At 46.5% G+C, this 24,771-nt stretch overlaps 1 protein-coding gene across 1 annotated transcript in view; it reads right to left on the bottom strand.

The window, feature by feature from the left end:
* The window catches only part of LOC144775216 (carnosine synthase 1-like), a 543,733-nt gene that overhangs the window by 391,099 nt on the left and 127,863 nt on the right, over positions 1-24,771 (bottom strand). The window contains exon 3 of the mRNA XM_078659222.1: positions 23,065-23,323. Within this exon, the coding sequence (XP_078515348.1) occupies positions 23,065-23,323 (259 nt within the window). The remainder of the gene's footprint in view (positions 1-23,064; positions 23,324-24,771) is intronic.

Genomic DNA, 24,771 nt, shown 5'->3' with positions numbered 1-24,771 from the left:
GTCTACAGCATTTCGCCCGGAGGTTCAGGCTAGAGTCCTGGATCTACCATACGATGGTGATTCGCTCTTCGGCAAACATGTCGACGATGTCCTTGAATCAATCAAAAAGGATACAGATACGGCCAAAGCTTTAGCAACCCTACAGTATAGATAGCGGCCATTTCGAGGGGCACGTGGTAGAGGCGGCAATTCTTCCACTTTTCGTGGCTCAAACCAATATCGCTCATACAATGACAACCGTCAAAGAAATACTTACCAGTCCCAAAATTGACAGACCTCCTCCAGGCCATACCAGAGGAAAACAACATACAGAGGTGGTTCTAATGCAAAGAAACAGTGACAGTCCCAGCGTCAACCTTTCGCCGACTGTAAAAATTGGTGGGCAAATCTCCAACTACATCTTGAATTGGTCGAACATCACCTCAGATCAATGGGTCCTAGATGTGATTTCAAAAGGACATACCCTGGAATTTACGAAATTTCCTCCCAATCGCCCTCCTACTGGTCCGCCCCCTCCCCATTTCGAGGAACTATTGGCTCAAATCAAATTAATGATCAGGAAGGGTGCTATCGAGGTAGTACCGCAAGGCCAGCGAGGCAAGGGTTTTTACTCCCGCTTCTTTTTAGTCAGGAAAAAGTCGGGGGAGTGGCGCCCCATTTTGGATTTACGGGCCCTGAACAAATTCATTACCTCGAAAACTTTTCAAATGTTGACCTTGCTCCAAATTTTGCATTATCTCAACCCCGGAGAGTTCTTCTCCACGATCGACCTCCAGGACGCGTACTTTCACGTGCCAATTCACCCCAGGCACAGGAAGTACCTCCGTTTTACAGTCGGACACCTCCACTTTCAATTCAGAGTTCTGCCGTTTGGCCTACGCTCAGCACCGAGGGTCTTTACCAAGATCATGGCCCCGGTAGCTGCTTTTCTGCGCCTGCAAGGCATTCAGTTTTATCCATACCTGGACGACTGTCTTATAAAGGCCCCAACCCTCCAGCTGGCAAACCAGCACACTCAGGTTTGTCTCTCTCTTTTTCAAAATTTGGGCCTTTCCATCAATTGCCAGAAGTCACACTTTCACCCGTCTCAGCGTCGAGATTTTCTAGGAGCCTCGCTAGATTCTCGGCTAGCAAAAGTCTTCGTCTCCCAGGAAAGTCAGGACCGCATGCTCAAGATGGTACGATTCCTGCAGTCAAGACTGTGCGTTTCAGTCCGGATGTTGAAATCATTCCTGGGCATGGCTTCCTCGTGCATACATTTGATCCCCAACTGCAGGCTACATATGAGGGTCGTTCAAGAGGAACTAGACATGCAGTGGAAGCAGATTTCAGGATCGTTCAACGACAGGATCATTCTCGCGCCCCGCATTCAGGTAGCTCTGAAATGGTGGTCTCACCCTCCGAACATATCCATCGGTCGCTCTTTTCAAGACGCGACTCCGTCTCTGACACTTACAACCGATGCGTCCCTAGAGGGTTGGGGAGCGCACCTCGAAGGAATGTCCGTAAAAGGAAAGTGGACGGCAGTCCAGCGCACTTGGCACATAAACCGCCTGGAGCTTCTTGTGATTTTCCTTGCCCTGAAGTCTTTCCAGAGGTTAGTGCAGGGCCAGTCTCTGTTGGTGAGAACAGACAACACCACCAGCATGCACTACCTCAACAAGCAGGGCGGCACGAGGTCCCTTCTGCTTTCCCGACAAGCACAGGAGATATGGAACTGGGCGATTCATCACCAAGTTCATCTTACAGCCATCCATGTGCCGGGTGTTTCCAATGTTCTGGCGGACTCACTCAGCAGATCTCTCTCGGACAATCACGAGTGGGAACTCAACCAACCAACTCTCGAGTTCATTTTCCACCAGTGGGGCCAGCCGCAGTGGATCTCTTTGCGACTGCCGCAAACAGGAAATGCCACGCTTTGCAAGTCGTCATCCCCAAAGAGAGTTGAGCGGAAATGCATTTTCGATCAACTGGTCGAACGAATTCATCTACGCTTTCCCTCCGCTTCATCTGATTCCGCGCCTGTTGCACAGGATGAGGCTTCAACCCTGTCATGTCATCCTGATCGCACCCAAGTGGCAGCGGCGCCCATGGTTCTCGGACCTTCTGTTGTTTTCCCAGAACGAGCCAATATCGCTTCATCCTCTGCCTCACCTCCTCACGATGAAGCTAGGGCAGATTTGCCACCCAGATCCGGCATATCTCCAGCTCCATCCCTGGAACCTGAACACAATGAATTTGCACGTCTAACCATCGACACAGATTGCAGGGAAGTGTTGGCGCACGCTCGCGCTCCATCCACCATTAAAACCTGTCAGCTGAAGTGGAAGCGTTTCTGTGTTTGGTGCCACACCAAAGCCTTGGATCCAATGACCGCCAAACCGGAACAAATCCTGCCTTTTTTCCTATCCCTTGCAAGATCAGGACTTTCTCACTCCACTCTTAAGGTGTTTATCACAGCACTTTCCCGTTTCCGTCATGACGGTTCCATGTCACTGTATTCCTCTAGAGTCATTCAACAGTTTTTCAAAGGCCTCTTCCGGATGTTTCCACCCATTCATCGCCCTCCACCTGCTTGGCGACTAAATCTGGTTTTGTCTCAACTCCTTCTACCTCCTTTCGAACCCATCCATTCCGCAACCTTAAAATTCCTCACATGGAAAGTTGCTCTGCTGCTCGCCTTGACGTCATCTAGGCGTGTTAGTGACATCCAGGCATTCACAATTCAGCCTCCTTTTCTCCAGTTCTCCAATGAGGCGGTTACGCTCCGTACTAATCCAAAATTTATCCCGAAGGTTCCAAGTGATTTTCATCTCAATGAACCTGTCATTCTAAAGACTTTCTTTCCTCATCCACAAACTCCTGCTGAACGTTCATTACATTCATTGGATGTGAAACGCTGTCTTAAGTTTTACATTCAGCGTACTACACCATTCAGGAAATCAGACCAGCTGTTCGTGGCCTATGGTCCGATCTGCAAAGGACAACCTGTTACCAAACAGACTATTACCAGGTGGATTTCCTCCACCATTACTTTTTGTCATCAACGGGCAGGCAAGCCCCTTCCTGCTCCAGTACGGGCTCATTCAACTAGAGCCGTGTCAACCTCTACTGCCCTCTTTGCGGGGGTACCTCTACGACACATTTGCAGAACTGCTACGTGGTCGAGCAGCCATACTTTTACGAAGCACTATTGTCTCCAATCAACAGACGCCGCGGATGCGGTAGTGGGACAAGAGGTGCTGCGGAATCTTTTCCAGTGAAGAGGAGCCTCTGTTGCTACCCACCTCCAGTCATAAAGGTATTTTCTCATGAATTTGACTATATTGCCTTTTTAAATGATATGAGAATGTATACTTGGAGTTTTTATGTTACCTTTATGACTTATGTGATGATTTACTGCTTTCTACTCTTATTCAAGCATGTGAATCTATGAAAGACACCCCTAATACTGGAGAAGAACATAAGTTACTTACCTGTAAACTGTGGTTCTCCAGTATTGGTGTATTTCATAGATCCACATGCGACCCTCCCTTCCACCCCTCAGAGGCTCTTTTTCTCCTCAGGCACTTTTGGGTTACTTGGTGCTACGAAAAGCTGAGGACTTGGGCTTCTGAGGAGAAGGTTCTAGAGGGAGCTACAGCCTGATTGGCTAGAATGTGGACCAATACATAATGACACTGATATGTTACTAAAGTGAGTTCTCCCTTAGGCTTTCTATGGGCCTATTTGGTTCTATGGTACTTTTAAACTTTATATATTTTACTGCATTTTATATATGTATATATGTAATTATGATATTTTTCATGTATATATGTATATATTACTGCTATTTTATGTACCGTGGGACTCCCACTTCGACGACGGGGAATATTCAAGCATGTGAATCTATGAAAGACACCAATGCTGGAGAACCACAGTTTACAGGTAAGTAACTTATGTTCTTCTTTTGCCCACTACGCCACCCCAGTTTGGAGCCAGCCATATGCAAATCAGTCAAGGACGGGTATGCCCAGACATGGGTCCCGTGCTCTCCATGCAACAGGAATCAAGCTATCCTGGCTGATGAGGGGTGAAAGCCCGAAACCGGTCCTAGGATGCTTGTTTCCAGTCCAGGGAGGACCTGGCCTTACAGTTCGGGCTGGACTGTTCCCATTGGGCTCAGGATCAAGACTGATTTGCATATGGCTGGGACCAAACTGGAACGGCATGGTGAGCAAAAAAACGATGGATTTAGGCCCAGATCACTGTACTTGGGTGAATATGTGACATTGTTCTGCATTCTCTCCATCAATTGTTCTTTTTGCATTTGTCACGTCGAGTGGGACGTGTATGCCCAGACGTGGGTCTCGTGCTACCCAAGCCACTGGAATCAAGCTATCCTGGCTGATGAGGGCTGAAAGCCCAAAACCCATCCTATGATGCTTGTTTCCAGTCCAGGGAGGACTGGCCTGGCAGTTCGGGCTGGACTGTTCGCATCGGGCTCAGGGTCAAGACTGATTTGCATATGGCTGGGTCCAAACTGGAACGGCATGGTGTACAATGGCTTTAGGCCCAGGTCTCTGTACTGGGGTGAATGTATGACATTGTTTTGCATTCTGTCCATCAATTGTTCTTTTTGCATTTGTTACTACAGAAGGGCATAGAGGGGAATATAAACGTGCCATGGGCCCAGGCGGATAAAGAGGTGTTGAGAACGAAGTTACCGTCATTGCTAGTTGGGGTAGGGAAGTGGTTTACATACTTCGAGAAAAGCACTGTAGGTATCAATGTAGTGATAGGAGACATTAAGAGTCTGCTAAGCAATCCAATTGGGGGGCAGACTAACTTGGTGTTGGCCCAAGCTCAAATTACAGCAATCACGCTAACAGATATCCAACATGACAGGGCCACATTTAATACACATTGCCACCTGATCTGGATGGCCCTGAGAGAAATATTCCCTGGCTGCCCAGATGTAGAGAGGGGAGAGGTGTGGCGCCGCGGCCAGGGCGACTGATGCTGGAATCTGGGGATCACGGTTCGATCCCCGGCGCCAGGCAGCAGATTAGCCCAGCACCATGTGACTCTGGGCAATAGCTTGCTTAATCTCTCCAACGGCCCCCAGCGCCTAGAGACCCTTACGGGTGATTGTTCACGCTTTACAAATGTGGATTATTATTATTATGTAGGAGAGCTAATGGCAGAGACCATGAAGCCAGAAGAAGGCGTAAACCATTTCCTGGATCAGACAGCCCTGGACCAATACAGGCCCACAAGTCACATTTTGTGCAATATTCCTAAGAAAGGTTGCCCACCCAGACACGGATGGCTAGCATAGTTGGTCTAGATACCAAACCCTGACGGGAGATACAAGATTACATACTCCACTACCATAAGAAAAAGCAAGAGAAGTGTAAAGGGAAGCAAGAGCAGGTGCAAAGAGACACAGCAAAACTGGTTAAACATGAGTTGAAAAAGACTGACCTTGAGGGGGTGGCAACTGTACAGAAGGCACCAATCACAATGAGGGCTCCACCGCAAACCTTTAGAGTATACCAAACAGGCAGTCCAGGAGCACGACCAGGTTATGGTAGCGGAGACCTGGAATGCTGGTCCCAACAAGACCCTATAGAGAGCTACTATTGCTATTCCTTTATTGTACTACCCCAACAGTCCAAGGGACAATTTCCCTGGTTTGCACCATGGCATCCTAGGTATGCAACTTTATATCGCTCCATTGTCTGGTCCTCCCTGCGACATAGCTGCCAAGTTTCCTAGGTCTATGCATGATGCGCAGGCCCAGTGGAGTTGCAGTCCTCTTTTATAATGGAATAAGTTAGACTATAAGTCCCAGGATCCTAAAAAACCTTGGACTGGAGCAGCACCAGGCATGGACCTGGGGAACTTGACAGGGTTGCTGCGAGATTCACTAGAGACAAAATAAGCAGTTAGTAGGGGCAGGCATACCTGGAAACTCTGCTGCGTAGCCTCATCTGGAACACGGGCCGGCCCCGCGTAGCGCTGACCAAGCTCTACATGCCAACTGAGCAGGGGGGCCTGGCGGTCCCTAACATGGAGCTATACTACCTCTCGGCACAGATGCAGTGGATGACGGGGTGGCTCAGCGGCAAGCACCTCGAAGATACCGCATCGGACACTGCTGCCTGGACGCAAACACAAATATGCACGCTGTTCCACCCGATAACCCGGACTCCCTGCCCCTTACAACTACACCTGGCGGTGGCGCGCAGATGCTTCCTGCGTTGTTTACGGCTCACCCGGTCGACGACGCCATACGCCCCGATACTACCTATCCTGGGTACTCCAGGGCCAGTGGATGCACTAACTGCGACTCGACTAACTAGCTGGGCGCAGGCGGGGGTGGACACTCTGGGAGATCTATACGCTGACGGAACACTACTCACCTTTGCGGACCTGGCCGCTAGCACAGAAATCCCAGCTGGCCAGTTCCTACTGCATGCGTCCCTCTTACGCACACTCACTCAGTCTTGGGGCGACATGACTGACGAACCGCCGATGCACAGCTTCCTGCAGTATCTCCACGTCATGGGGAATGGCTCGCACGTCATACATTGGTTAGCGCAGGCCCTACAAATGCACTCGCAACCGTCTACATTGCCGCTACGGGACAAATGGGCGATGGATAGAGGACAGGCATGGACTGATAAAGAATGGGCGATGATCTTAGCCGGACCGACATACATCCCACGCAACCCCCGTTTCAGAATAATTCAATTCTACATCTTGCACCGAGCTTATCTGACACAACCGAAAAGATAAACAGGTACTTCACAACCGCTGATGCCGCTTGTCCACGCTGCTCTCTGAACGGAGCAGACCTCTTGCATATGCTGTGGCATTGTCCTGACGTACACATGTACTGGAATGAGGTTGTAACGCTACTCACACGCAGCACTGGCGAGCAGGTGCCACACACGTGGGAAACGTGCATCTTGGGGCTATACAAACGCACTAAACTTAGCAAGGTGCGGACGCGTTTCTGGGACATGGGGCTTATCGCAGCCAAACGTCTGCTTACCAAGCATTGGAAGGCTGCGACCCCCCCCCCCACGCTCAGCACTGGCGCGCCTCCTTTACCAACTGGGCGCGAGCGGAAGGCACGGTGCTTCTCCGCGAGGAAACAGCGGGACTCCGTAAGTTCCCTATTGCTCAGCTCTGGGATGACCTCCTCAAGGCGTTCCGACGCGCCTGCCAGGAGCGAGGGATTACTTGAGACACACTCACACCGACACCTTGCATCACCTCTTAACACCGGAAGCAGACAAGGCCCTGCTCCCCTCTCCCCCGCTCTCCCGCCTCTCTGGACTTCAAGATGTACACTAACGGCTATAGGCGCTTGCTATACCACACACCGCACCGGACGCCCACACAGTACCACGCACCAGCCGCTGCCTTTGACTCGACTGACCTGCGCCGATTGCGGATACTGACAGGGAGATACCTCCCCCCTTCCAACAGGAAAGCGGTCGACACGCCAGCGGGCGGCACTGATGCCCCGTGATACGCTGACCAGCAATCTGACCACACCCCAAGGGCAGCACCCAATCAGCTCCAGCTCGGAAAAAAGCGACACCCCCCCCCTCATCTCTCGCTTCACGGGGCGAGAAGCCCTGCTAGGCCCTGCCCCGCAACCACTGCCACATATGAGGTCCCGTGACGAACCCCCCCCTACCCCTTCCTTACTGGCCCTACCCCCCAGATTTTCCCTGCCGAGATATAGGCATAGGGAATGGTTTGTTAGCTGGTCGTGTTCCCTGACCAGACCCGTTTCTTCACACAAAGGAGGACGCTAGAGGCAGCATGTCACTATCAGGAAGCGATACCTTATTGATCTCAAGCTACACATAATCTGCAGAGTCACGGTGAAACTTACACATTGCGAGAGATACGAATTTGCACACACCCTCGCCCATGTTAGCAAAGGACCCGCTGCACAGCCTATTAGATATTGCTACGTCTTTTGCGACCTCCCATCACCACCACTGGGAAATCGCGCAGACACCATACTACCAGACACTCGAGACCTGTCTGAAACGGCTGCAGACTAACCCTGCCGCACATAACCACCTGCTACTATGCCTCAGTGAGCTATACCATTATACACCTTGTCGTTTCACAGTCAGCATTATGGTCACGGATCTGGTAAACCATCTGTTGCAGATCCCCCCCGCTATTGGTTGCTCACAGCTGACTATTAGACTATTTGCGGGGAATTGGGGGATTGCTATCATGGCGCTAATGCTGGGTGAACACTGCAAAGCTAATCTCTACAACGTAAGACAAAAATACAAGATCTAATGCTAAAAATAACTGCACATCGGATGGCTGCATATGCACCTTCATGAGACTCGCCGCCGGACCCCCGGGTTGTCGGCTAAATGGCTGTGTCATCTAGTTACAGGTTTACCTGATTGTTTTCTGCCCGGCTGGCCCCTGAGAGCCGCTGAATGTAACATGTAAGATATTTACCATCTGTACAATAAAGGTCTTCAAAAACAAAAAAACAAAAAAAAATAGTAGGGGCAGGCATTCTTCGTCCCACCACCTCTGTAAGATGGTCCAGCAACAATCTTCATTTAATGTCTGTATGATGATGTCCAGGACCCTGCTTTGGAGTAACAATAGTGGGCTCCTCTTGGTTCGCTTTGGAATAGAGTGTGTTCTAAAAAATTGGCAACACTGTAAGTGAGTTTGTGGTGTTTTGGAACTGTTTTTAAAGAACTGCCCTAGCCTGCATTGCTGACAAAAATCTTGTTGGTGTCCCATCTCATCAGCGTTTTCTACCCCCCCTTTCACCATATACCATAAATATTAAACGTGTGGTGCGTCCTCCTTAGCGAAATATAAAAGCACTTTGAGCAGCGGACCAGTGGGTACCGTGAGGGTCAGGGATACTTGTAAACAAAATTATATATATATTATGTTGTAACATTTATTTTCTGTCTTTGTTCACTATAATTAGTAGCCATGGATTATTACCAAAGCTCTAGAACAACGTTTCAAGGTGCTTTGCATTTATATTTGCTGTTTGAAGTATGTATAGATAAAGGCTAGAAATAACGACTTGAGGTTATTTTGCTTATTTACAGATGTTGCCCACTTCATTATTATATGAGGAAATGTTCTAGTTTTCACTAAATGCAACATGCTCCTCCATCAGCAGTCAAAATCTCTTCATCTCTTTGAAATATTATTAATTGTGGGGACCAGCTTGATGGATATCAATGGAATGCCTCTGAAGTGTTTCTAAGGAATGAATAACTAGGCCAGCATGATGTCATCTGTCCTTTAACTACCAAAATGCGTACAGTTTTCATTTTATGTGCCACTGCTTACAGACATTATCCCGGGAGCCACTCAATTAAACAGCGCTTCCTGGTTACATGTTTGCCTGAAGCCCCATTTATCTGTCGTGCTCACACCTGCCAGGGTCCATCTTCCAACACAGCAGGGCTGCATCGGGTCTCATGCACACCCAGGAGACAACACAGATCGCCATGCTCAAGATATCAAATCCAGTGTGCAACTTGCATTTTTTTCTTATAATGATCTATTTGTAATTGTCGGTGTGTACATTGGTGCTATACGTTTTGTAGTTCACAACTGCAGGTTCTAACATCTTTATTGCGATGTGTTTCCTGCTTTATTCTTGGTGCAAAGTTTAGTGTGACATAGGCTTAAGTAGTGATCAGCTTAATACTTGTTAAATCTCTTAAAATATTCAAGTGTACTCATGATAGACCAACTGAACATGCATGTCATTTCCTGTTATGTCACTTCCTGTGATGTCACACCCATTCTGTCTAACTTGTTGACCCCCCCGCCCCCACTCACTTATGTTTTAGGTCTCGGCTGGCGTGGGCTGCGCATGTGCGCAGTCTCGTTGGCGAGATTCAATGATTTAGAGGGCTTTCAGTAACAGGCTTTATGCCCCGCCCCGCCCCTCTTTTCCATTGGCCGGCGACACCGTTTATGCTAAACGGTGGCCAGCCATTGGAAAAGAGGTTTGTCTGACGTAGACTTTTCTCTTTTACAGACAGTCCACTTGGACGGGCTCACCTACTTTCCTTCTGAAGTAAAAAGTTTCTTATCTTTATGGGGCCAAACACATGGCCCCATAAAGTTAAGAAACATTTTACTTCAGAAGGAAAGCAGGCGAGCCTGTCCAAGTGGGTCGTCTGTAAAAGAGAAAAGTCTACGTCACAACCGCAGCTAAAACGTGACTCAATATCTCTCTCCCAAAATACTGAAATGTCATATATAAATAAATACACTTCAGAACAAGAAACGTCACACACGAAGCGAAGAAAAAACTTGGTAGCTTGGTGAGAAATATGAAATACATTGTATTTTTAGAGCTGGGTCCTGCTTTCAGAATAGTCAGTTCAACTGATAAAACACACACTTGCTGCCGGGCTAACTCTGCTACCTTAGAAATAAGCCACGTTCTGCTCTTGCGTTTCTCGTTTTAACATCACAGCTGCTGTCAGACGTTGCTGGCTTCCCCGCTGAAGGTCAGTGAGCATTCTAGCTTCTAAAGCTCTGTGGTAGTGCTTGTCCTTCTCTGTCATTGTTTCTTCGTCCGGTGTCGCGGGTCGCCTGCTTTCAGCTGACGGTGGCTTGGAGGGAACCCGGAAGAAGAATGGACGCTGTATTATCATAGAAGAAAAAAATCTGCTAGCTCACATCCTGAAGACAACTGCGTACACAGCTACCAACCCCAGGGTCGGCTACTAATCAGGCAGAGGCTTAGAGCCCTTACCCCGGGGAGGGCTGCCACTACAAGGTCGAGGCAGCCGCATTTTCGGAGTGGGTCCTTACTTGTGGCCAAAAAATCTTCCCCACCTGCCGTGGAACCTTCTACCCAAATACCCTAGAAGGGTTCCTAGCACATCCCAGATAAGTTTGACATTTTAGGCCGATATGCTGGACAGCTGTTGAATGGAGAATCTGGGTAGCTGACAACGCCACGTCAGCCGCAGGGGCCGGAAGGAACAGGAGAGCCCGTGGCAGGACAACGTTGGCTTCAACTAGTAGGAAACAGCGTTTCCCCCACAGCAGTTCCCCAGTTCATCTTCCGCCTGTTGAATCTCCTTCCTGCTTCTTGATCCTAACAAATGACCAGTCCTTACTCCTTGTACAGTAGCTTCCCTTGTTTTACCAGGCACCCCAGCGGATACTTTGACCACCCCATCTGCAGCTGTATTTGGACACAACCAAAGCACTGATTGTGACATCTAAAGTGGCATTTGCCAAACAGGACATACTTTTTGCTCATAATCACTCTGTAATCACTCAGACATAGCATAGATCCTGTGATAGGAGCAAACAATCACCCTTTGCCACAGGTCTTCCTGACGCCCACTCACCCCCTACATTTCGCTCTTTGTGTAGATTATGTGAAAGCAGCCAAACGCCATCCTAGTAGTCCCTTTGCCTCCCATCGCCACACCGGACACAGGTAACATTTGCAACACTTCCAAGACTATTGCCTAGTTTGGTGAAGCGTCATTTGTGCTAAAATGATGTTGAAGAGATGCAGAATCGTTTTGTTCCTGTTTTAATATTGACTTGAGCGAAATCGACATCTGCTGTTGTGATAAAAAAGAGTTGTATAGATGTTTAACATTTCGGTCAGAAACTTTATTTATAAACATTCTAAGGATTCTCTGTTTACGTTTTTATGAAAACCGAAACTCGTACTGTTTCTGTCATTGAACATTCTATTTTGTCGATGTGACACTCTTTTCTCTTTTCGTAAAAGTTTAAAGACTTGGCTGTTTAACCAGTAACCTACCTCAGGAACCAATATCAGGAGAGTCATGAATTGAGTTTTCAGCGTCGAGACGCCCATGGGCATTCGTTCGCGCTCTATAAATCTCAAAAATAAATAAATAAATACATTCCATCTTGACTTGTGGTGGTGAAGATTTCACGGTTGTATCGATTGTACGATTTCCTGGATCATCTCTTTAACCTTTCTTGGGGAAACCGACAGCAGAGGAGTAACCATGGCGGCTTCAAACTGGGGTTTGATAATGAACATAGTCAACAGTATTGTGGGAGTCAGTGTCCTCACCATGCCGTTCTGTTTCAAACAGGTGAGTTGGGAGACCATCAGGTATCACCCCACCTCTTTCTTCATCACTCGCGCTCGTTGAGCCATGACACTTGTAAAGTATGCAGCGTGTACACAGTCGACTTAATGGATTGGTGTGGTTTTATTTCACGATGAGTAGACTTGTGTGGCATTGTTGTTTATATATTTGTTTAGCATTACAAACCGAAGTGCCTTCAGGAGGTTACCTCAGAAGTAGAGTATGGAATATTTTACAGCGAGTATTAAGAGGAAAAGGACAGGATGGAGAGATTATGAGATGGTACAAGACGAAACATCCGTTATTGCTTAGTAGTACTTGAGTAGCACCTTAGCAATAAAAACAACATGACTGTGTTTGTTAGGGCATCAAAGCCTAAATAATGCAAGTAATGGGTGTCGGGTTGTGTGAGGGGTTTTCTTTAGTTCTTGAGAAAATAAGTGGTTACTGTAAAGTGTCCATGTTGGGGTTTGTCACTAACCACACTGACACTGCTGGTTCATGGCCTTAGCTACTATTGCATCCCAATTGGTCTTTAGAAAAGTGGTAGAAAATAGTGCACATTTGAGTTACTGTCCTGTTATTGTTGCATTTTCCTGCCCTCAATACTTTTAGGACTTTTTAGGATGTTAATATAATAAACCCCTTTCTTGAAGTCTAGTACGAAATGCCTCATGTACAAACTGTAACACATACAATTTTGAAAATGTATACATTGGTACCGATATAACTCCCACTGAAGCAAATACCTAGATGTTGTCGCGCTCCTGTGTTTCAAACGGTTCCCTGTGCTGCCAATGGCGATGAAAGTGGGAGGTCACTTCAACTACTTCTGGCTTTTTAGTGAATGAACACACATTGAAGTACAGAACTGACACCCACACTTGAAACACGTCCTTAAATACGAGTAGGATCAAATGGTTAGGAGGCCCGCTCTGACTGCCTCCTGTCTGCCTCAACCCGATTTTGGCCGGCATCCCGCAGCCTTTCCACGCAAGATCCGGTGATTGCTCTTCCCCTACAAACCTTGCTCCAGGGGTTGGTTCCCTTGTTGGTTTTACGAACTGACTATTTTCCTCCTCGTCCTCACGCCATTTTGTCACTTAATCTGGGGTTCTTGACCGGATCCGCCATCTTGTCTCTACAGACTCTCAGGTTGAATCCGGCCGCCGGTCCACGCCTTGTCCCCTCCAGACTCGTCATCGTCCTTATGGATCACCTCCTGGACCTCTTCAGCCCCCTTTCCTTGCTATTTCACCGGGGTGTTTCCATTTGCCCCCTCCTCCTGTCCCGTTCCCTTTCTAACACTACCTGAAGCAGGGTAGGAGGCCTTGCCTTGGACTTTGTTGGTCCACTGGACCCTACTGGTTTGTTGACTCGATTCGATTCAAATAACTTTATTTCGATTCCTCATGGAAATCATAAAAGTATACATCAATTAAAAAAATACATAAACCATAAACCATAATAAATTCACAAAAACATTTCTATCTAATCTTATAGAAACATCATGATACATAATTCTGATTTCCACAGATATATTCAATAGCGGTTTCTGATTACAAGAGCGGATCTAATGAAATTCAATACAGCATTACAGATCTTTACATTTGAAAGTGATAACAAAAATTCGTAACCTTCTTTATAATAAGACGTTCCGAGGGATAATAGTAATGGTCTGATGAAAGAGTTTCTTGGGTCCTTATACAAAGTACAAAAAAGGATAAGGTGCAGGGTATTTTGCGAGACCTTATTATTACAAGGGCAACAGGGTAACTTTTCCCTCCAACCCGCCTGCTTTGGGAAAGCAAAGAGGAAATGTAAAGTACCAAGACGAAACCTTGTAAGATAAAAACGCCCTTGAGTGTTCATGATGTATGTTAAATAAAATGGTCGCACTAATCTTCCCTGAACACGTAATACCTGTTCATTCATTTTTAAGGAACCCATTTTAAGACTATACGCTTTTTTTATAATTTCCTTGGTATCCTTTTTAAGCATATCAGGTTTTCTAAAAATAGTTTCTAACCCGATTTTATAAAAAGTATCCTTAACATAACGAAGCCATGGGATTTCCCCATAATGCTCAAGTTTAAGACAATCTGAGAGAATATCTTTTGTCAAATTCAAATCGTCAGATTGCCAAACTTTGGACCATAATACCAAGGGTGCAATATGAATAGTATCACGTACAAACTCAATTCCAACCTCACCATGGCAAAATATATTTGAAGTACCCGACGGAACAGATAATAAACGTTTTAAGAATTTGTTCTCCATGATCTGTATCTTTTCACAGTTTTGTGACCCCCAAACACCAGCACCGTAAGTCATAGCAGAAACACATTTAGCTTTGTACAAAGATATCATTTCAGCTATACGTCGTTGTCCTAACTTACTAGCAAAGCGAAAGATAGCTTCAATTGACTGTGAAACCTTTTGAACTCGGGTTGACATCAGTGGTTCCCAGTTCAGTTTTTTGTTAAAAAGGTTGCCCAGATAACTGAAATTATCAACTTTCTGTATGTCAGAATCCCTCACCCTGTAATTGCGGATTTTGGTATTTTTTGGACCGCAAGTCATGGCAAAAGATTTAGTAAAATTAACCCCAAGATCTAATTCTCCCATAAATTTATCAAAGGCATTCAGACAGGTCTGCATGCTATTGGGGGTAAGGGTCATCAGGACAGTATCATCAGCATATGACAACATTGGGATTTTTTTCCCATTAATCTTCGGGAAGTCAGCACCAGTTTCAATCAAAAAACCTTCTAAACCATTTGTGTAAACCAGAAATAAAAAGGGAGCTACAATACATCCCTGACGGACACCTTCAGTAGAAAAAATATGTCTGGTTCTTTCTCCTCCTGGACCATATCTGATTCTGACAGTTGTGGCGGTGTGTAACCTACGGAGCAGAGTTACCAAAGGCTCCTCAAACCCCACAGCCCCCATCATACGCCACAATTTATCCCTGCATACTGTATCAAATGCGCTGGACAAGTCCATGAATGCCAAGCAAATAAGATTTCTCTTGGCACCCATATACTTGCCCATAATCAGTGCTAAATTCAAGCACTGTTCAGTAGTTCCCTTCCCTCTTCTGAACCCATACTGTGATTCTACAATGAGCCCAGTTGATTCTGCCCAAGTTTCCAAACGAGCCAATATCACCCTACCCATTAATTTACAGGAGGCATCTATTAGCGATATTGGCCTATAACAGCGTGGGTCCGACTTATCTCCTTTTTTAAAAATAGGCACCACAACTGCCTCTTTCCATGAGGTCGGAATCTGCCCTAATACTACTGCCTTAAAAATGTTCAAAAGCAATGGACACCAGACCTTCGGGTTATGTTTAAATAGGTCTAAGGGAATTGCATCAGGGCCGGGGGCTTTTAAAGCCGCCCCCTTAGTCAAAGCTAACTCCAATTCCTCAAGCGTAAGTGAATCGCTGAGTAGTTTAGCTGATTCCATATTAGAGTCACCATATTCACCATCTCCCATGGTAGCAATTTGGGTTATTTCATTAGGGTTAAAGATTTTATTATAATGCGCCACCCAGGAATTTTCAGGAATATGTACTCGAATTGTATTGTCTTCCCCTGTTTTTAAAAAAGGACTATTTATTGTCTCCCAAAAAAACCTATTGTCCCTTAGATCAACCGCTTTATCGAGGTCATCCCATGCTTTAGTCCTCAAATCATTTTTCCTCTTTCTAATTGCCTCCCTATATCTTTTCCTAGCCAGTTTAACCATTTCTCTATCACGTGGTTCCTGGCGAAGGGCCTTTGTTAAATAGGTTTGGGCAGATTAGCATTCGGCGTCAAACCATTTAAGACCTTGTTGTCGATTACTCCCCCCTGTCTTTACAAGACGTGAGGCAACATTACTCAATAGTGTTTCAAAACTATTAACTACATAAATCGGATCGGCTATAGGTGTCAAACAAGCTTCTATATGATCTGCGTTTTCCTTAAAAATGTCCGTTTCCAATTTCTTTACATTTACTTTGTCCCACCTTAAGGTGATACCCTTATTTCGACTAAATACTATCGGTTGTTCCGGGCACGGTCTTTTCCCAAGAGCCAAATTAAAACTCAAGATTAGGGGAATATGGTCACTGGCTAGGTTCGCCTCAATTTTAAAATCCTTCAAGAAATGAGAAGACTCCCTAGAGACCATAGCAAAATCAATTGTGCTCATTCTACCCCCTGTTCCTTGAAAGGTGGGTATATTAGATGGGGCTGCGAAACTGGACATATCTAGGATACATAGATCATTATTCATGATGATACTATTTAGAGCTTCCCCTTGTTTGGAATGGGTAAAATGGGCCATAGGTTGGTCAGCTAGATCCAACATACCACACACCCTGGACCCACTGAATTTACATAGCTCACAATTGAAGTCACCTAACCATATAATTGAAAGAGGGAAAACACTATTTGTCACCTTAATAATTTCCTCCCGTAAATTGTCAATAATTACAGTTTCATGGGGATCAAATATATTATAGTACCAATTAATAAGAAGAAGATTTTCCGGGAATAAACCCTTAATCATAAGTAATTGGTACCAAGGTGATTCCAACACTACTCACATATATTGATTTGTGTCTTACAGAGATTGCTGTCATTAACCCACCCTTTGCTCTCCCTGATTGCGATGGTATTGCAGGGACATTAAACATTTGGAACCCATCCAAACGCTGATCAGCTGTACTCCATGTCTCCTGTAAGCAGGCCATGTCAAAAGAGTCGACATACTTTAACCAAACTGGATCCTCCAATCTACGACCAAGGCCAGCTATATTCCAGGAGATTAAACGGAAGCCATTAAACTCCTCTTGGTTACCTGCTTTTTCCTGTTGTATTTTCGTTATGAGATGGGGTGGGTCACACCCCTCTGACATGTTTCGTATAACATTTATTCCCACATCTAGTTCCTGATAATTTTTTATATCATCAGGTATACATGTACCTTCCCTACAACCCCCATCCAAGTGAAAATTACATTTCACTTCATCCAGGGGGATAGGAAAAGACTTGTTATCCCAAGCTGGTATTTTTGATTGTAAAGTTGGGTTCAGTCAGTCATTTAGGTTCATGGGGGTCAGTGGATGAAACATATTTGATAACGGAATATTCCAGAATTCTTTTGGGTTTGTGGGAAAATGATTATTTGGTCTAGAGTAAACATCAGGGTGACTCAATGAAGGAAAGAATTCAGCACTTCTGTTAGGAGTAGGTTGATTCCTAAAATATTTCCGTTGGTAGGGGAGATCCATCCCAAAGTCATTCCGATAACCCTTCGAGGGGAACAACATGTTTTGTGGATAGAAATATGTTAGGTTCCGGGTTGACACTCCCCCATTGCTACCACACACAAACCAGTCACTTATATAAGATACCACCCTATGATCCCGAAAGTTAACTATAACCAGATCACCCTCTATGTCCTTGGGGCGTATACCCACCCATTGACATCTTCTAACTGAGACAATGTCTCCATTCAGGTGTGAGGGTAGTGGCCTGTTCAAGCGTAACCAGTGAATCACTTTATTCCTTAAACTGGCATTAGATTCCACCACTCCCTCTGAGACAGGAGGGACGCCAGTTAGAACAATGACAAAATTAAAAGAGTCCGGTGGCAGATCTGCAATATTTTTATGATTTGGTTTACCTCTGCTAAGAAATTTTGTTTGGGTAGAGGGTATCTTATTATGGACAGTCTTCGAAACTACTAAAGGCATTTTTTCTTTACTTATTATTGTTGAAGCTGTCATAACGGTTATGCCTGCTGGAGCACTAAGTTCTTTATTAACAGGTACAATGTCAGTATTTTTAGAAGAATTATATTGACTGATTTGGGTATTTTCAGATTTCCTAGATGTATTTCTGTTTTTGTTTTCAGTTGAGATACCTGGGGCAATTAGGAGTGTTTTCTGTTATGTTATGTTATGTTATGTTATTTATATTTTTATAGCGCGCAGCTGCCCCAGCAAAGGGGAGTCCTGGCGCTTTTGACAGATGCTATAACATAACACACAATAAAGAAAGGAAATTAACTAGACACCGGGAACAGGAAAATTTTGATCGCCTGCCTGAAGGCGAGCAGATCTTCAAGAGCTCGGATGTGTACCGGGAGCGAAGTAGTATTTTCCCCAAGTAGATTTAGTATTAATCAGGAGTATCAACCATAAAAGGAAATTTGGGAAGCCTATAAACACACCAAGTAGCAAACTCGTCAGAGGGGGGGCCCAGCCCGGCCTCCTTCGGCCCCTGACGGCCACAGACGGCCCCGCCCTTGTCCCGGGCTTCTCCCGGGACGCTCCCGCGCGCTCCCGCGCCGCGGATAAAGACCTACTCTTAAGTAGGTGGGCCTATACGTAACAGGCGGGGCGTGGTGGACAGGGAGAGCGGCCAGGTGGCGTGAGGCGCGGGTTGCCGAGACTTCTGGTCCTTGAAGTCCGGCCCCGCTTGCTCGCAGCACTAGTCCAACCCGCGCTTACAGGGGTGCAGTGTCCAGCCTTCCCAGGCGCAGCGGGACCCGCGGAGCGGGTACCGCAAGTTGTAGGTTTTAAAAAGGAAAAGAGGGAAACAGGGTCTATCAGCGCCCTCAACAAACGGAGCTCGATTCAGCAGAGTGTCCCACGGCGGTATCTCATCCCCCGCCTTTTCAGGTGTGCAGGCGGGGCGTGGTGGACAGGGAGAGCGGCCAGGTGGCGTGAGGCGCGGGTTGCCGAGACTTCTGGTCCTTGAAGTCCGGCCCCGGGGAATGACCTCTGGTAGGAGGAGATCCAGCTTTTTATCTAACCTCTTAAGCCTTTCAACAAGGGGAAGGATAAAAGCCTTTAAGAGACTTTCAATAGCCTCCAAAATCCCGTCATTAAGGGTATTTATGTTACCGATATCTACATCCCTTTGTATTGATTCTATCTCATCTGTACTTTTCCCCCCAGCTTGCTCTAATACAGTTTCTTTAGGGGCTGTTACACGTGGGGGCAACCATGGGTTTACAGACTCATTATTACTTTTCCCTCCCTTTCTCCTTCTCTTCCTAACTGGGGATGATACCACATTTTTAGATTTTTGGTTGTCGCGTGCTTTGTTTTTCTTAATAGTAGGCTGAGAAGCACGCAACGTCACAATCTCTGTTTGTATCTTTAGTGGGGGAGGTAAAGTATGACTAATAGTATGAGCAGCAATCTCCTGGGGAAGAGGTGTATTGTGATCTATAAGGTTATTAGTTAATACCGGGGACAAGTCAATAGTACCATCAACAACTACATCCGATACCTTTAGTGATAACGTGGTTTCTTGGAAAATTAAAGGTATACTATCTGTGTTGAATAACTCCGCATCTGTCTCTACTTGTTCTGTGGTGCTTACAGGAGATTTCGGTTTACTAGGAGGGGGAACCTGCCTCTTTAGTGACTCGATTGACAGACGACACTCAGCCCTCCTTTCAGCTAGAAGTAACTCTCGATCAATGTCCTTAGCCGCCTTGACAAAGAATTTATCAAGGGGGCCAAGAATAGATATATTCACACGATCAGGGAGAGGGTTAGGACTAGAGCTAGACATTACTAAAATAATTAATTAAAATGAATATCACCTAAAAAACAGGATAGTATTAAATATAAGGGAGGGAAGTTAAAAATATCCGATGAGGGTATCAAACAATGTTTCAACACAGTTTTCCCCAAGTAGATTTAGTATTAATCAGGAGTATCAACCATAAAAGGAAATTTGGGAAGCCTATAAACACACCAAGTAGCAAACTCGTCAGAGGGGGGGCCCAGCCCGGCCTCCTTCGGCCCCTGACGGCCACAGACGGCCCCGCCCTTGTCCCGGGCTTCTCCCGGGACGCTCCCGCGCGCTCCCGCGCCGCGGATAAAGACCTACTCTTAAGTAGGTGGGCCTATACGTAACAGGCGGGGCGTGGTGGACAGGGAGAGCGGCCAGGTGGCGTGAGGCGCGGGTTGCCGAGACTTCTGGTCCTTGAAGTCCGGCCCCGCTTGCTCGCAGCACTAGTCCAACCCGCGCTTACAGGGGTGCAGTGTCCAGCCTTCCCAGGCGCAGCGGGACCCGCGGAGCGGGTACCGCAAGTTGTAGGTTTTAAAAAGGAAAAGAGGGAAACAGGGTCTATCAGCGCCCTCAACAAACGGAGCTCGATTCAGCAGAGTGTCCCACGGCGGTATCTCATCCCCCGCCTTTTCAGGTGTGCAGGCGGGGCGTGGTGGACAGGGAGAGCGGCCAGGTGGCGTGAGGCGCGGGTTGCCGAGACTTCTGGTCCTTGAAGTCCGGCCCCGCTTGCTCCGAGCCCTAGTCCAACCCGCGCTTACAGGGGTGCAGTGTCCAGCCTTCCAAGGCGCAGCGGGACCCGCGGAGCGGGTACCGCAAGTTGTAGGTTTTAAAAAGGAAAAGAGGGAAACAGGGTCTATCAGCGCCCTCAACAAACGGAGCTCGATTCAGCAGAGTGTCCCACGGCGGTATCTCATCCCCCGCCTTTTCAGGTGTGCAGGCGGGGCGTGGTGGACAGGGAGAGCGGCCAGGTGGCGTGAGGCGCGGGTTGCCGAGACTTCTGGTCCTTGAAGTCCGGCCCCGCTTGCTCGCAGCCCTAGTCCAACCCGCGCTTACAGGGGTGCAGTGTCCAGCCTTCCAAGGCGCAGCGGGACCCGCGGAGCGGGTACCGCAAGTTGTAGGTTTTAAAAAGGAAAAGAGAGAAACAGGGTCTATCAGCGCCCTCAACAAACGGAGCTCGATTCAGCAGAGTGTTGACTCGCTTTCTCTATGAACGTGTTCCCTCTTTATACTATTCTCCTTGGCTTCTCCTTCAAGTCCTGATCCCTTCCTCCGTCTTTTTCCTCCTACACCTCCGTGGTACCATAGTACTTGTCTCTGTTTGTAATAAGTTAATAACAGAAGCAATTATGTAATTATGTTTCCCTCTCTTCTCAACGTTCTTTCATGTAACAGCTGTAACGTGTGTAACAATGCTAACCTCATGTAAAGCGCTCTGATACCTACGGGTCTAGCCAGCGCTATATAAAACTCATCAAATAAATAAATAAAATAGTAATACCTTTCATGAAAATATTAACCCAAGGTACATGCAAATCTAGTAGCACAATAGGTGGTGTAAGCTCCTGTGGTCTCCTGACAAGGGCCCTGGCAGGTATTTCTTTACCAATTAAATACTCTCCATATCCGTAGTATCAGTCCTTGAAGGATGTAAAGCAGAGAGGCCACTGCTGGAATTCGAGCTGGAAATGTAGTTCCCCGCAGAAGGCAGATAGGACTAGATTTGCAAAGATGCATATTTGTGCATGTTTTGATATTGCATGTACGAATTTCAGCAGGAAAATGGGTAGGCGCACTCCAGGGGAATTGTTGTGTATTTATAAGGCTACATGTATAGCGATTGCTACTTATGGTGCAGGCATTTGGGAGTACGCTAATGTTACCATGCTACAGGTGGCAGAAAATATTTTTCTCAGGTACCTTTTGGCAGTACCGGACATCACTTCTACACTAATCTGTCACACAGAACTTGGTCTGCCCTACCTTGAGGATGTGATCAAAATACAGCCTGTCCTTTTGTGGCATAGGGTTTGGACCACCGAAGAGTCTGCATTCAATCGTCTTATTTTAAAGGACGAAATGAGTATTGATGGGGCTAATAAGATAAGATGGTTACATTATGTTAAGATGTTTTTTATCTCATAAACGCCATAAGGAATATTTTAGTGATCCCTTATCAATGTGTCAGGTTCCTAGAAAGGTTCTGAAAAACCTATGTATGACACATTTGTGTGAACTTAGAAGCACAAGTAAAATGACCAAATTTACGGTGGTGGCACATCATCTCACCCTGGTTGCTGTCAACGTTCAGCCTTATATCTTGTTAACCTCTAAGGATTTTGACAGGTTTTTGTTAACGCGCCTCAGACTTAACATCTTGCATAGATCTTTAAGCTTTCCTGAGGTGAACGATTGGTCACGATCACTTTGTAATTGCCCATGCGATGATATATCGGCGCAGCCGTCCATACATATTTTGTTCTTTTGCACATTTTACACAATACCCAGAAAAAGATGGATTGTTCCAGTGTTAAAGAGAATGGAACTAAGACAATGCCGCCCAGCATTCCTGGCGATTCAGAATTTAGATAATATATTTACTGTTGCTTCTGTTACTGCCTTTTAAAAAAACATTTTTAAATTTCGGAAATCAATTGTAATATGAACTTTTTATATATAAGTTTTTAGTTACGTGTATTTTTGCTACTTTTAAATATGGACTTTGATTGTGATTTATTAATTGTACTTTTATGGTTATTTCTAAAGTTCTTTGAATTGAATTGAATTGAATTGATATTGCATGTATATATTGGGGAGAGGATGTTGGGGAGAGGATGTGGCGTATCTGCCAGAACTGCCAACTTTGGAGCTGGGAAACTAAGGTTCGAGCCTCGGGGTCAACGCCACATCCTGTGATTCTGGGCAAATCATTTAATCTCCCTGTGTCTACCAAAAACAAGCACTGAAAATGCAATAGGCCTCGCCTTTCATTAAGTTGAAGCCATTTGCTTTGCTATACAATACCATTAGGAAAGCAAATGGCTGTAACTTAATCAAAGGCAAGACCTATTGCATTTTTAATGCTTGTTTAGGACTTGTGCCCTGCCATTGTGGGAGGCGTGTTTGTGTCGTGCCGGACAGTAGAGTGGTGTGTAATGGAGGGTTTAGTGCGAATGGTGGACGTGAATGCTATAGATTCATTCATTCACTCATTGTATCTGATTGAAAGGGAGATTGCTGTGAGTGTGGTCTGTGCGGGAAGCTTGCTATACTACGGATTGTAGTGACAGCTGGAGGGCACCGTGTTGGTCCTGGGGCACAGGGCCAGTTATCATCATAAGGTCACGGGTTACCTGTTCTTGGCTCCCGTGTCCGGTCCACGGTCAGGGGGAGTCCGGCTTCCCTCAGACTGTCCTGGAGGCGCTTGTAGCACTGCTCGGTCCATGCTGAGCCGTCGGCGTCCTCCTCTCTCTGTGTGCCGTCGAAGGAGGTGTCTATCTTCCATGGAGGCTCCGGAGAGCTGAAGGAGGCCAGGCTGAGCCCCCCGATGTCACACACATCCAACTCCTTCGAGATGACCGGGGCCTCGCGCAACATCTGCTCCAGAGAGATCTGTGGAGACAAGAGAGACTCGACTGAAGCACGCTCTTCAAATGTGATGGGTGTGCGATCATTTAGAGAGCACTATATACGGCTCTCTAAGCGCTGTAAACACTAGGCCTTACTAGAATCGCTTTTAATGATGCTCAGTTTCGTGGCTGCGGGCGGATGGATGACTGAGTGGCCTCACTGGGATATGAACTTGGGTCAGTAAGAGCAAGAACTATCAGAGAGTGTCCCCTTCATATAACCGCGTATGGATGTATACCTCTGGTAATAGAAGTCGTAGCATCCTTTCAGTGCTATACGGTGTGTATTATTAGTATCGTCGTGTATGTGATAAAGGACCTCCTGCCGTGCAAGCCTAGTCCCCATACAGTGGACAACTCCAAGGTGACTTCTCATACATATCCTACGCCATCGATAGCATGGCCATACATCTTTTTATCCAACCGGCTTCAAAATCTGGGTTCGGAGAGTGCCTTGATTCTTGCTGTCTTTCTATGACTTATAAAAAATATACTATGACTCGGAGCAAAATATGATTAAGGCCGTTTGAGTGTAAGTCAGTGTCAAAAGCATTCATTGTTCTCAATGTGTGTTCCCATCCAAATACCGAGGTGTGTGTACTGAACTCCCAACGGTGTAATACAGAAGCTACTGCCATATCGGCTGGAGACTGCACATTCTCATGGAAAGTGGCTGCGAATCAAGAGCTGAGAACCAGCGGCCCTCTTGGCTGTTGAACAGCAGTTGTAATTCTGGCTGTGCCCTCCCTTTCACCCTGTCTGCTGGCTCGGACTCTGGTGCCTTGGCACACACAGTGCCAGCTGCAATAGCCTGGTACAGGTCAGCAGCCACATAATTTTCTTATTATAGGCGCCTCGAGCACTGTAAGAACCTGAACGGCAGTTTAGCGTCATTACAGGCATCCATGTACTATTTTATTATTGCCGTGTTCTTATTATTTTATCGTGAGATTTATTAGGCCCTGACGACAAGACGGCTCAGTGAGTTGAACGCTTACTAATGTTACTTTTAGTATTTTGGGGCTCACACGCTCGAAGCCGAAGGACTACAAGTCAACTCGGGCTTTTATCCTTCTGATGTTGTGAAATTGAGGTCTATTAGGGCTTTTGTTGCCAGTTCTCAGAAACAGGATCGCTGCATGAACTCCAGCTCTCATGGCTGGGGGTTGGGCGCTATTATCACTGTCCGGGAGCCGGCGTCCCCTTCAACGGGGGAGAGGTCAGACTCTAAGCTGATTTCAGGATGGGCCACAAATAGCAGCGCTGACCCCTGGATCTCATGACAGCGCAGGAGGATTCCCGGCATAGCTCGGCTAATCCCGGGCTCCAGCTGGCGGAAGGATTAGGGGGCACGTGCGCCACACAGCACTCCGAGGCACAGCACCCATGGAAGCAGCAAACATAGGACACAGAGCGAAGGGAAACAACACA

This window comes from Lissotriton helveticus, chromosome 1_1 (genome assembly GCF_964261635.1).
Source record: "Lissotriton helveticus chromosome 1_1, aLisHel1.1, whole genome shotgun sequence".
NCBI classification, from domain to species: domain Eukaryota; kingdom Metazoa; phylum Chordata; class Amphibia; order Caudata; family Salamandridae; genus Lissotriton; species Lissotriton helveticus.
The sequence above is the reverse complement of the archived record's forward strand: the minus strand, read 5'-3'. Positions and strand labels throughout refer to the sequence as shown.